Source organism: Meleagris gallopavo, chromosome Z (assembly GCF_000146605.3).
Source record: "Meleagris gallopavo isolate NT-WF06-2002-E0010 breed Aviagen turkey brand Nicholas breeding stock chromosome Z, Turkey_5.1, whole genome shotgun sequence".
Taxonomy (NCBI): domain Eukaryota; kingdom Metazoa; phylum Chordata; class Aves; order Galliformes; family Phasianidae; genus Meleagris; species Meleagris gallopavo.
In genome coordinates, this window is record NC_015041.2 from 56628912 (window position 1) to 56643114 (window position 14203).

General features: G+C 40.7%; 1 protein-coding gene across 1 annotated transcript in view; it reads right to left on the reverse strand.

Moving 5' to 3' along the window:
• Positions 1–6786: 6786 nt before the first annotated feature.
• ATP6AP1L (ATPase H+ transporting accessory protein 1 like) overlaps positions 6787–14203 on the reverse strand; it is a 14482-nt gene continuing 7065 nt past the window's right edge. The window contains exons 4-7 of the mRNA XM_010726085.2: positions 13579–13820; positions 10219–10269; positions 8718–8961; positions 6787–7440 (exon numbers count right to left, since the gene is read on the reverse strand). Coding sequence (XP_010724387.1) covers positions 7138–7440; positions 8718–8961; positions 10219–10269; positions 13579–13820 — 840 coding nt within the window. The 3' untranslated portion in view covers positions 6787–7137. The remainder of the gene's footprint in view (positions 7441–8717; positions 8962–10218; positions 10270–13578; positions 13821–14203) is intronic.

Genomic DNA, 14203 nt, shown 5'->3' on the forward strand with positions numbered 1-14203 from the left:
GACTTTTAGGGAAATTAGAAGGGGCTAATATGGATTAGGTATTGATTAGTCCTAATGTTTCTGTGCATTTAATAAGAACAGGGAACTGATTATGTTCTTTGCTTTAGGGCTTAGGCTAGGAAGAACATAAACTCTTCAGAAAACAGCATGGCTGAGCAAGAGCAGTCAGGGCCCTTCATGGCCCTCTGTGTCTCAGACCAGCCTCCCCTCTCCTGCTCATCCTCCATAACCCAGCTCAGAAATGTTACCCCAACTTTTCTTCATAATTCCGAGTTCCCTCTTGGTAGTGTGTCCTGGAAGCAATGAGACACAATTCAGGGCTTAGATCCCTTTACTGGACCACGAAACATTCATTAATAATTGCTGTCATGGTTTTGTTTGGAAGTAGAGAGGAAACATGAGTGAGAACCCAGCTCCAAGCCCAGAAGCACATGAAGTGAGGTTATGGTGGTATCACTGAAACAAGCAGCATAGCAGTACTCTCTGGCTTGGCATCATCTGCTGCAGAAATGCTAAATTTCTTAGTGCTAACTGACATTTCTGTGTGTGCAAGACATCAGCTGAAATGACATGTATGTTCTGACAAGCTGCTGGTGGTCAGAGAATGTGGTAGAGTTATCCAGGAAAGGGAAAAAAGGTAAATACTGCTGGATTTATTCTACTTAATTTTTTTTACATGCGCTGAAGCCCTCCTGCGCGTGGGGTTGCGGTGTCCACGTTTGCCCACCAGGGGGCGGCCATGCTCCAGATGAACAAAACGCACCGGGCTGCAAAGGCAGACATAATTCCATCGGTATTAGATAGCCCCACTGCCAGCGGTTGCGTTTACTCCTTTGCAGAACTAAAGAAAATAAATAAGTATTATAACATTGCCTAAAAACATCCTTCTAGCAGCTGGCTAGAACACATCCAGACAAATATGCATGTAGACACTGCTTCAATATGATCTTCCAGCTACTTCCGTGCTGTAAGAGTACTACGTAATACACTCCAGCAGATTTTCCGGAGATCTGAAGTTTTCCTAGTGCCATTGAAAGGGTCTGCACTATCACCACATTCTCTGTGGTGATGACCTACTAATCTCCCCAGTGCCGAAGTAAGATCATATGTGTACTTACGTCTTTTTAACTTTCACTGTGGAGTTTTTGCAAAAATTAAGAAGCTGCATTGCATATTCTGAGAACAGAGGTCCCACCATGGGCTGGCAGAGCATCAGTTTTAGTGTTAGTGTTTATATAAACCATTTCAACTCCTAAACATTCCCTACAGGCAGCAGCCATGCTGACTAACAGGATCCATGAGCTGAACAGCTGGATTTAAAATTACTTCTCTTGGAGTGTAAGCAGCCAAGCTGTTTCAAGCCAAATGGAATGGAAGCACATTTGAGTCAGAGGAACATTAGCATTGAGGCTTTGCTTCCTTGGAAATAGATTTGAGGATTTCTACTGATATAAAGGACAGAAGGGAGCTGACTGGGAAGGATTTTCCATTGACACACCAGGGCAACACTAAACATTTTAGACACCCGCAAAGCAACCTGTGTCTGGGCTGCAAAACTTCTGCACTGTGCTTTCAAATACTGTGTTTTCAAATTCTCCACCATCTTTACCCATTCCTGCTTTCTGTCAGTTCTCCCTCGGGCCCAAAAATTTGTCATTTTTGTCTGTTTCTATTCTCTGAAAAGTGGTTGTGCTATTAGATTGATATTGCTGCATAAAGTACAATGTGATGACCATCTGTGTTTCACACACATCACCTTGCCAGCAGGAATTTGGGCACTGCCCACTGCTCACTGTGTTTAGTTCTAGGACTTTGTACAGTGAATAATGCTTTCCCACTCCTTAAGAAGCCTTGGTTAATACTTTGTGATGGAAATCCACCACTAGAAGTGAAAAATCTGCTCACTGTTGATAAGGAAAAATGCTGCAGCTTCAATGATAAGACCCTGGTGAACTTCAGGCTGTGGGGAGCCACTCTTCAGAACCAGAAATAGAATCATAGAATCACAGAAACATTGAAGTTGGAACAGACCTCTAATCCAGCTGTCGACCTATCCCTGTCATGCCACTAAACCACATCCCTCAGTGCCACATCTACATGTTTCTTGAACACCTCCAGGGAGACAGATTCTACCACTTCCCTGGGCAGCCCATTCCAGTGCCTCACTGCTCTTCCTAAGAAGAAATTTTTCCTAATTTCTCCCTGAATTTCTGTTGATGCAACTTGAGGCCACCCCACTCTGCTCAGCAGGCACCTGTAGGTCAGCAGAGTCTGATACAAACTCAGCAGCCCTGTGCTGCTGCAGTGCAGTCCACCAGCTGCCCCTGCCTGACAAGGCTGGGAATGAATAGTAGCGCTCCTTAAGACACTTTATTAAATATAAGCACTTCTGGTGGCATTCATCCTGCAGTGGAGGAGCTGGGCCCTTTTCTGGACCCTCTCCATTGGGAAGACCAGCTGTAGTAAGAAAACAGTAAGCCTTCTCCAGGCCTGAAGCAGCAGCAGGCTCATGGCCCCCAGGGTGCTTGCTGAGAACAAACTGAAGGAAGCTGTCTGCTATGTACATTGAGATTGTTGGACTGAATGGAGCAACACACATGGCTCTGGCTGGGCACTGTCAAGTTAGTTCAGAAGCTGTCTCATCCAGTTATGGCACTAAGATGAGGAAAGTGTTGTCACGTTTAAACAGAGGGTTATAGAGTAGATGAATGAATACAGAAAAGTGACGTAGGCAGAAATCAGTGCAAATTTCCATCCTAAGTCAATATTCTCTTATGTTCTCAAGCAGCATCTCTCACCTACAAACAGGCTCAGAAGTTACTTGCAAATACAGTTCAGATCTTTAGTTGGCACAGGACGTGATAGATGAAATTATCAGTTGTCAAAAAAGGGAAAAAAATGAAAAACATTCAGGAAGGTTGAATCTCTTTGTGAGGCATCAAAAACAACACATATCTCTAGCAAATGTACATCACTGACTCAGGAGAAAAAACAACTACATTTTCTTACAACAGACAAGTTATCAGCTGGGAGGTAAAAAAAAGTGTAAAGGTGCACATAAAAGGTTTAGCACTTTCTTCTGTTTCTTATCTCATGAGTGGCTTAATTTAACAGGCTGTTCCTCTGAGGTTAAGCCTCTATCTGAAGTTCTACCACAAAAGCACCATTTCTTAGCTTTTGTTCTAAGTTGCCATGGAAGCAACAAAAAACTGTCATGAAGAACAGAGTTTTGAGCAGAGTTTTCATCGGTGCTGACAGCCATCTTTCTGGAAAAGCCAATTACTGCATAGCTGTTCTTCTGCTGCTGCTTTCCTCTTCAGAAACACCTGTAAGTACACCAGCTATGGCCTATGCAAACACTACATATACAAAAGTGGTATTTATTGGAAATCATATGCAGCGTATACTGTTGCTTAAGACACTTTTGGTAGGTTTCTTTGTTCAGTTTCCTCTATGCAGATCTGTGATAATTTTAATTTCAAAGCTCCTCTGTGGTGAGGACTTACTTGTATTTAATGGCTCTCCAGGTTTGCACAGACAGGAGGATGCGGAGCAGCATGGTCCAGAACAGGAAGAGACGGTGCTTCAAGCACAGGAGGCCATACACCATGGCATCCCAATCCCCTGGGCAACATGGAAGTCACAGCTCTTGACATGCTCCTTCAGCTGGGCAGACTGAATTATAATGAAAGATTTGCTATAGTGAGTACGGTTCACATAAATGTTAATAAAGGTTGGGCATCTCTGAAAGTGGCCTGGATTTTTGTTCTGTAACATCAAACACGGCCAGCAGTGTTACAACAAACAAACCAAGGTGTGAACCAGTCAGACATCAGCTGCATGCTCTTTCTCAGTGTCTAATAGAAATGGAGGAAATAATGGGAAGCATTCAAGCAGTGGTGAGCAGACATAATGGGTTGGCTGAACAATAGAAGTTACAGACAGAACCCAAAACCAGTTTGCTGTTACCTGTGACACCAATGTCAGTAACATGGGACGTGGAGCACCAACAAGTGTTGGGTAACTCAGAGCAGCCATCTGTAGAAGAGGATTTGTCCTATCTGTCCAGCACCAAGTGAATACTAAGTTGTGATTTCTTCTCACTTCAGCATTTTTATTATTATTTTAGTGAGTACACATTTCCTGCAACTAACAGGAGTAATTAACAGGAGGTGTACCAAGACATGGAAGGAGTTGCTGACATTTGCTGTCTTCTTCAATCTCTTATCAACGTAACAGCAAAGCTCTTCACAGCTATGCCAAAGTAATGACACAAGCCCTTTTGATACAAAGGAAGCAAAAGGCCTCACGGTGCTACTGCAGTGAGAATTAACACATCAAGAACTAGGAGGAAAATGCCACCATTTTATAAAACTTCAAGTAAAGATGGAAAGCTTTCTTTAGGTTTGCAGGAATTCAGTTCTACTTGCCTGTGGGCCATGTTTTTTCTCCGTCTTCACAGTGACCTCAGCTTCCTGCACTCATAATCAATGCTAAGCCAACAACCCACCACTGCATGTCAAAGAACTCCACTTCCAGCCATTTTAGTTTTCTGCAGGTGTGAAGTTGGCTTATACCAACGTGTGGGGGAATAATTTAAATTTAAACTACTGAAATATATGGTAAAAAAATGTATGCACTGCTTCAGTTTGTTATTATCACAGTGCTCAGTGAGAACTGCAGAGCCCATGAAATCACAGAATCATAGAATCATCAAGGTTGGAAAAGACCACTATGATCATCCAGTCCAACAACTAACCCATCCCCACTGGACCCACAAACCACATCCCTCGGTGCCAAAACTTTCTTGAACACCTTCAGGGACAGTGATTCCACCACCTCCCTGGGCAGCCTGTTACAATGCCATACCAATCCTTCTGAGAAAAAAGTTTCTGATACGCAGCTGCACCTTCCCAGTAGCAAAATTATGCAGCGTGTGGACTGTGTAAAAGAGGTTATCTTTTGTTCAAGACTCTATTAGCGTGAATGTAGCTTGTTTTTGTAGCAGGCAACGTTAACCTGAATTTTCTTACGTCAGAAGCAGAGTGATGGAATGCCTCTGTTGTTTTAAAATGTGCACTTGATAAGGTTTGCTTATCTGCCTCACAGAAAACTGCCTGTCAGGAATGCAGAAATCCAGGCTTTGTCTTTTTCAATCATGGTGCTTGCTTTTACACTGATGCTTTTTGATTCTCGTTCTGCTTCTTCGGTAAAACATCATTAAATCTTTACAAATATGTGTTTCCTCATTCCTGAGCATCATACTTCTTGTCCATCTAACTCAACTGGTGTATTTATCACCCTTTCTGACCATTGCTAGCACACAAGTTGAAATGTGATGATCCTGAGCAAGTTCACTGCTAGGTGAAAAGTCCCAGCAGAGAGGAGATTGTACCAATTGTACTCCATCACCCCTGACACACTAAGTGTAACTGCAACTCTGACATCATTTTGAAAAAGTTGAGAACAGGAGAGATGTTTTTTGCCTTCTTTTGCTGTTTTTTATTCTCTGCATTCTCTTCCTTCCATGAAGTTTGCCTTGCACGTAGTGGGTACAAAATCATCCACCTTGCCCAAGTGCCTCACAGCAGGAAGTGCACACACATCCCCACCTTTAATTCTGGACCAACATTCTGTGCTGACACGTGGGCATCATGTGGACAGGAGAACAGCTAGGGAAGGAGGTAATTTTGAAGGTCAGGCTGCCACTGATGAGTGTCAGTTTTCCCACCTCTGGGGAACATCACCTATTCAGCACTGACATGCTGAGCTCCTAACTTTGCCATCAACCTGTGTCTGTCACTGTGGTGTTTAAGGAAGAAGGAACCATGCCAATGAGTGTTACACCACCTCATGTAGAATGCCATGGACTTTTTATTTGCTGCTCCAAATCTCATTCGGATTCCCAGATATTCCTGTTTTTGCTTGTATCTTTTATGAAACACTTTTATGTTTGGCAGAGATTGGCCACAGGCAGCCCTGCCAAGTCCTCAGAAGCTTATCTCCTACATCTGGCTACAGTTCAAAGATGACATTTATTTTCCTCTGAAGTGCTTCCCTAAATCAACTAACTACTTCATACTTCATGTCTGGTCTGTGTGTCATCTGTGCTAGTAAGTAAGAGCTCTTTGGACATCTCTCAGGATGCTTAAAGAGCATTGCAGGATAGATTAAAAAGTCCATAAACAACTAGCTAGCTCTGTTATTTAAAATAAAAGCATTTGATTATTAAATCTGCTTTTGCAGATTTCCTAACATTTTGGAAATTCTTTTTGCTGCTGGGGAACTTCCAATTCCACTATGCTTGCATGTATCTTCCATTTTAGCATTAGGCATTCTCCATTTAGGTAAAATATTGGAAAACTAAAGGGATTTGATAGAGAAGAATCAAAATCTAGAATTATAGGGCATAATGCTCATAATCCTTCTTTTGGCATAAAGTTGAGCTGGGAAGTTAAGAGTAAGCCTTTGACCAGATGTTTGCTCCTCTGCCAGCAGATCTTTATGGTAAGCCTCCAGCTTATAGAAAAGTATCAAGATGCCTCTGTACCACAACTATCACTGTTTCTTCAGTGTAGTGTGTAATACATAGCTTAAGTGGCTCTGAAGAAGGAGTTCATGCAACAAAGGGGAAGGATGTAATTTGGAATGCCTGAATTAAATATAATGAAAACAGACACTGTAAAATAAACAGATGCTATTTTGTTAGGATACATAGAAGAATAGTCAAAGCAATTACAAAATCAAGAAGACTCTCATTTTCTGTAAGAATGAGCCAATAGATTTTTTTAATTTTATTTATTGTCTCTTTATTTAACTTCAAAAAAATTCTATTAGTGATTCTTCTCTTCAGAAATTAGTAAGCTGGCTGCAAAGGTATGCATTTTGGTTTTGTACTACAGGAATAAACTCCTATCGCATTACATCTGTTACTCACACTGGAATCTTTTTCTCTTGTCCTGTTTTCAAAGGAAACTTTGAGATGGCTATCAGTAAGTAACAGGATAAATTGGATAAACAGTCTATTATCTATTTTTCCTTTCACTGGTTGGTGAAAAATTTGCACAAATTACATAGAACAAGGCCAGTAGAAAAAAATACCACTTTCACTGTTTCACTGAGACAGATAACATGCTGCTAAATATAGATTTTACAAAACTGCTGGCTTCTAAGTTCATAGGATTCATTTCCACTACTTCTCAGTGGCTCTTTCTCATCCCCCATGTCACTGTCTTTCATTTGTGCAAAATAAGCAGGAGAAGCTTTGCATTCATGATGCCTGTCAAGAGATTTCAGGTGGATCAACATATGAAGAGTATAGGCGAGAACCAGCAGCAGAATCAGCGACATAACCAACCCCATAAGAATTGCTGGAGAGAAAAAGGATGCACAATCTTTTGCATAGGCAAAATGTCCTTCTTGAATGTTAAAACCTTGAATCTACAAAGAGAACAAAAGGACTTATATTAAGTAAAATCTTTGCAAACAATTTTTTGAATTTGCTCTGGTGCCACTAAAAATTTTTGATTTAGTTTCATCATATAACAAAATTATATCTTGCAGTGCTATTTGGAGTTCATAGTGAGCTTATCCAGGTCAGTCTTCTGGAAACCAAAAGTTATTCTAATCTGCATCACACTGTTGCCCAAAGCATTTGCAGTTCATATTTTAAACAAAACCTTCCATGATCATTCTCAATACTTGGGTCACATTTAATTTAAGTGTGGTACCTTTCTGGTGCAGTGCATTTCCAGTATCATTTGTTAAGAATTTCCAGACTGTTTTAAACTGCACAAATTTCAATGCACAAAACATGCATAATTGCCTACCCTAGTATTAGAAGATTATCGCCAGATTCAAGCATGTGATACGTGGTAACGAATCAAGTCCAACTACAGGAAGGTGCATTCACCTATGGCCAGGACAAGTTTTACTTGTGGCTTCAGTTCTAATGTGAAGTTTATCACATCGGCATTCACAGAGTTGGCTGCTTCACTAAAACGGGTCCATGGACATTTACCAAATGGGGACTAAAAGGGCAGAGAAGTCCCATGTCACTGCATTTACTTCTTAATACTTGTTCTGCTTTACCCTTGCTAAAAAAAAAAGCACTGATGGTGAGGCAGAGTAGAAGTACTCAGTGCAATCACGGCTATTGGGCAATTTAGCTGGGACCCATCCCCTAAAACTTAGGTATCTAAAAGCAAAATATCCAAGCCGAGACATTTTAGGATCAACTATTGCCTAATTCAGAAATATAGGCACTCTCAGCTGATGATTAATCTCATCCTAAAATAAGGATTCAGGATGAGTCAGAAGAATTATCCAATGGCTTTAGAGGCAGACTGGGGTGACTGTAACCAGAGCACAATGTTAACATTTCTTGTCTTCACAAATTGAGTTAGATGAATCCCCACCTTGATGACTGGTTTTAAGAGTCCAGCTCAGAGACATCTAATACTGACAGTTAATTTTACTTATCTCATTAAGAGGAAAACTAAGCAAGACACTACACAAAAGCTACATAGCCCTACGTCTCCTATGACAGGAGAATGACTACAGTAATTTAAACCTCCATTTTTATTTAATTTGTTTAAAATTCTATGGAGGTTAGACAAATTGTACACAGGAGATCATAATACTTTCTTGGAACTTAAGTACAGCATTTCCCATCAGTCTACTTATAGAATCCATTTGGCCTAATTCAACAACATTACCTGGAAATCAATGAAAGTAACTTCCCAGAGCTTTGAAACATCATTTGCAGAGCTCGGTATCAGGAGGGCATCATATCTCTGCAAGCTGCTCACATGTTCACAGTGGAAGGAGTAACTTGCTGGTGCATATATTCTTGTTGCATTAAACGTTGCTTGTACAGAGTGGTTGTAAAGAAGCTGCAGTCTCTGTAAGCTGAACCAATTCTGAACAGACAGCTGGTAATAGTTGGTTGTTAGTAACAATCTGAAAATATTTTATGGAAAAAAGAAGAATAAAATAGTAAGTCTAAGAGTTGGAACTATTAAGTTCATGTCAGATAATCTTAGAAGACCAACCAATATTATCAATTTCCTCCATTTATATTACTGCAAGCTCTCACTCTCTTGAGTCTGGAAAATAATTTGTGGTTCTTCAGTACTGTAGCTGAAAGATTTTGTTGCTCTTCCCCACAGTGAGGAGAAAGGCAGGAGATTTTCCAGAAAAACTGAAATCTGTATCCAACATTGGTATTGCACTTCCATCAACAATAGAGGAAGTCTGTCAAACCTTGGTCTGCTGATACATACGCTCATATGCCCATAAGGCATTTCCTGAGGACTCCAGTGATCACTTTGAGACGTAATGCAATTCACAAGAAAACAGTATAAATTTTATTGACATTAATGAGAACATCTCATATGTGAAATGTGTTTCTCATTCCAAGTGTACTAAATTGTTGTAATGGAAAAGGTAAACTTTTCTTTTGTTACCTACAGTAAAGCTCATTTTTTGCTATGTATTGTTGTTTCTTACAGTTCCTCGGGCTTCACAGAGAACACTACAGGTTCATTACATACTCTAAGATGCTCACCTATTTTAACTTTAGTCATGACACAGTAAATCAGAAAGAGTGCACAGATGTGTAAGAAAAAAGGCTAAATCAATATGATCCAGTATACACTCAATTTATGCATGGAGTCTTGGTAAAATACCATCACATACAAAATTATTTACCAGGAAATGCTTTTTTCTTTGGTCACCAACAAGCAAACATGAAGTAGGTCACAGTCTGATGCCTGTGCAGCCTACACTATCAGTTTTTTCAACAAAATTCACGAACAAAAATTTAGCGAATTAGTAGAGTCTAGGAAATATCTGAGACTACTCAAATGAGATGACATGAACTTTTCTCATGTGTAGAGAATTCAACATAGAAGAAAAAATGCTGTAAGAAAATACAATAGGCAAATAATACAGTTGAAAATGACAGCTCTGTTAAATGCAAATGTCTTGATTATATCACAGAATCTTAAAAACGTTTGGGTTGGAAAGAAGATAATTGAAGATAATCTAGTTCTGTGCCCCCTGCCAAGGACAGGAACACCTGCCACTAGCTCACCATATCAGCAACTCTCTTACATCATTTTATCATCTCTCCCCTGAAAAAATCGCACAAATAATTGTATACCAACGGATACTACCATACGATTGCGTAATATTATTCTTTATCATATTACTTACCTAATAACAAGCCCCTTTAGATTTCCAATATCACCAAACTTCAGAGAAAGCCTAAGTCAAAAAGCGAGTAATGTCAGGCTAAATGAAAATTTCAAAAGTCTTAAGAGAAAAAACAGCATAGAAAATTAAGCACAGTTACAGACAGTCTTTTACTCAGTATACCTTTAAAATCTGTAGAAAAAAACCTTACAATTATTAAACCTCCTCCATTGAAATCCTATAGTTCATACGTCAATTTGAATACTGCCTCGACTTTCCACAAAGAACACAAGATATTTAAATCCTGCTGTTTCATCCTCAGTTGATAGTTAGGTGCATTTGATCTATGCTCACCTTTTCAAGTCAAAAAGGCTGATTTGTAATACATGTATAGGTCAGGTGTAACTTATACGTGTCATTAAAAAGAGCTACATGTAAACAGGCATGTAATCCTCATCTTTTTAGATACTAGAGTATAATAAAAGCAGATAGTATGAAAGTTCAAATTTTACACATATGCATCATTACAGCAGTATAAATACACTGGCTGTGAGGTAGCTCTACAAAACTGCTGTGCAGTCAGCACAGGCAATTGAAGTGAAAGGCCCTAGCATGTACAAAACTAATCAGAAACATACCGCAAACTATTTTATACTTTTTGTGAGCTTCTTCAGATGCTGAAAATTATAGAACTTGTCAGCATCGAATGAGTATTCTGGATACTTCTTCCCCAGTGTACACGTATTAAATTATTGTACAAGATGATACAAGCCAGTTGAATAATTAAATGAGTAAACTTACATGCCAGCTCAATAACAAAAAGTGCAAGTCTTCACAGGGACATACATATGTAGGTAGGTCTATACATTATCAGCAATCACTGCATTGTATTCACCAAGCTGCACAACTGAAACGTGGCTTAAAATTTGATTATGTGTGCTGGGCACAAGAGGCAGAGCCAGCTGCACTGAACCCACCCTTCTGTAGCACTCCATTGTTACCCACACAATCCATGCTTGAGCTACGCACAACTGACTCATGAAAATTACCACTATAAATGTAATAACATTAAAAGGTTCTGATCACTTGGAGCCACATTACTAGCCACCCAGGGCCACAAGTGGGTTGCCCTCTCCCCCATACCTAGATCTTCCCTTGTTTTATTACAAAGTCATATCATAGTCCAAGGATAGAAACATCACAAAAGATTAGACACTGGCAAATATGACATGAAATTTAGTTGCTTGATCCAGGAATTGGTACATAAAAACCAAACCAACCAACTACTGGCTAGTTTATTACAATAAATTTACACAGCAAATGCATATGCATTTGTAGCCAGGGTCCCTGGCTCCAGCTACTTCGCATTGATCAGACAGCATAAAGCTTGTATGAAGCTAATCCAAAGCCACAGCACAGGATTGTCTTAGCAAAGAAGGCGTCAGACGAGAGAAGTTTAAGGGACTTCTCTGGGGTGAGAAAAACAGGGCAATTCATCATGTGAGCACTCAGCCAGATGATCCACTAAGTTGTTAAGCCACTATCCATCATATCTGAGAAGTCATGATAGTCTGGTGAAATTCCCAGTGACTGGAAAACGTAGCCCTAATTTTTAAAAACAGAAAAAAGGAAGACCCAGGAACTACAGGCCAGTCAGTCTCCCCTCTGTGCCTGGCAAGACCATGGAGCAGATCCTCCTAGAAACTACATTAAGGTACATGGCAAACAAAGAGGTGGTTGGTGGCAACCAACATGGGTCCACTAAGGGCAAATTGTGACCTTTTACAGCATTGGTGAATAAGGGAAGAACAATTGACATAATCTACCTACAAAGCATTTGACATTGTCCCACATGACATCCTTGTTTCTAAATGAAAGCAACATGGAGTTGACAGATGGGCCACTCAATGGAATTGGCTAGCTGGTTGCACTCAAGGAGTTGAAGTCAGTGGCTCCATGTCCAGGTAGTGATAAAGGGTGATCCTCAGAGGTCCATACTGAGTTTGGTACTATTAAACATCTTTGTTGGTAACACAGACAGTGAGGCTGAGTGCACTCCCAGCAAGTGTGCGGATGACACCAACTGTAGCATCATAGGATATCCCCAGTTGAAAGGGATCCATAAAGATCAACAAGTCCAACTCCTGGCACCACAGAGGTCTACTCAAAAATGAGACTGTATGACTGAAAGCATTGTCCAGACACTTCTTAAACTCCAGCAGCTCAGTGTTATGACCACTGCCCTGGGAGTCCATTCCAATGCAGTCAACTCACTGAAGGGACAGGATGCTATCAAGAGGGACCTGGACAGGCATGAGGGTCCTGGACGCCTATGTGAACCTCCTGGAATTCAAGAAGGATAAGTGCAAAGTTCTGCACCTGGGTCGGGACAATCTCAATTATGAATACAGGTCAGGAGATGACTGGCTTAGGAGCCACTTGGGAGTACTCCCTGCAGTACTTAGGAGTATTGATGAATGAAAAAGTGAACGAGCATTGTGCACTTGCAGCAAAAAACATCAACTGTATTCTGGGCTGCACTAAAAAAAGAGGTGTCGCTAGCAGGTTGAGGGAGCTGATTGTCCCTCTCTACATCACTTTCAAGAGATCCTACCTTGAGCACTGTGTTCAGCCCTGGGGCTCCTAGCACAAAGAAGACATGGATCTGTTGAAATGGGTCCAGAAGAGGCCACAAGGATGCTCAGAGGGTGGAACACCTCTCCAACAAAAAAAGGCTGTGGAAACATCTCTAGGATATTAAAAAAATGCATACCTTTCTAGTACGGCTATGGAATGGGAGGATTTGGGATCCAGTTAGGTTATCTGGTAGGAACAAGGCAATGAACTGTTCATACTAAAGTAATTCATGCCAGAATAGTATGCAAACCTGTAGTTATTTTACCTTTAAGAATCAGCAATTCATAAATCACATTCTGGGACATGGGGCTACTTAAGTCTCTCTCTAAATACATAACTGCATCTTTACATTGTAAACAATAATGGCACATATCCTAGTAATCCACCACCCAAAGTCACATACAGCCAGCCTCTAAATCCTGATATGGGCATAGGGCCCATTATTCACTTCCCCAAACAGCTATTCAAAATAGCTGGAGACTGAAGAGATCAATAACTCCAATCTCACAAGTACAAACGTGAAACTGGCTGGCCACAGGGACTGACATTACTGAAGATGAAGACAGACATATATGTCTATATACTCTATGAAACATTTATCTGAAAGCATCTAATTCACACTGCCTTGCCGGCTGCAATGTGCCTTTGATGTACTGGGGCTCCATACTACATATTACAAAGTTTGTTTCTTCAATATTTACTTACTAGACTTGTTATCTGGTACTAGTTTCACTGACATCTTACATTGCATTGTCTTCACTGCAGTTTGAATCTCCAACATCCACTGTTGCATGGACACCAAATGTCTTCTCTGTCAAATCCAGCTGTGTGTGGTTTTCAAATTTAATCATGATCCTCTTGGCCCAGAAGAGAATGCAAGGGATGCCATTAACTGTGACATTGAGGGGGCTGTAGTGGCTGGGGGTGAATGGCCTCCAGGATGCTCTTTCCAGCTGCTCCTTTCTGCTCAAGTTGTAGCTGACAACCTGAAGGACCATACAGAAGATAGTATTAAAAGAAGGGTAGTGCAAGAGATGTTCTCCATCCTACAATAAGGTGACCACTTGGAAAGCACTGCTAGAGCTAGGTCTTAGCTGCAGCAGTACTGAGGTAGGGATGCACAGAAGTACCTGTCTCACCCCTCCCCACACTGGGCAGTGTACCATACAGACCTTTAGCTCCAACACAACTGGCAAGCTAACACAAGCTAAAGTTGTTTTTCTAGTCACTCTACAGAAGTATTATTACTGACATTTTTTTATCCCATCTCAGCCCAGCACAATCAGAGCTGCCCAATACAAAAAGATGAAGCAATGCTAGAATCACAAGGTGCTCACCCCTGCCAAAAGCTCTCTGGGACTCAGCTGTG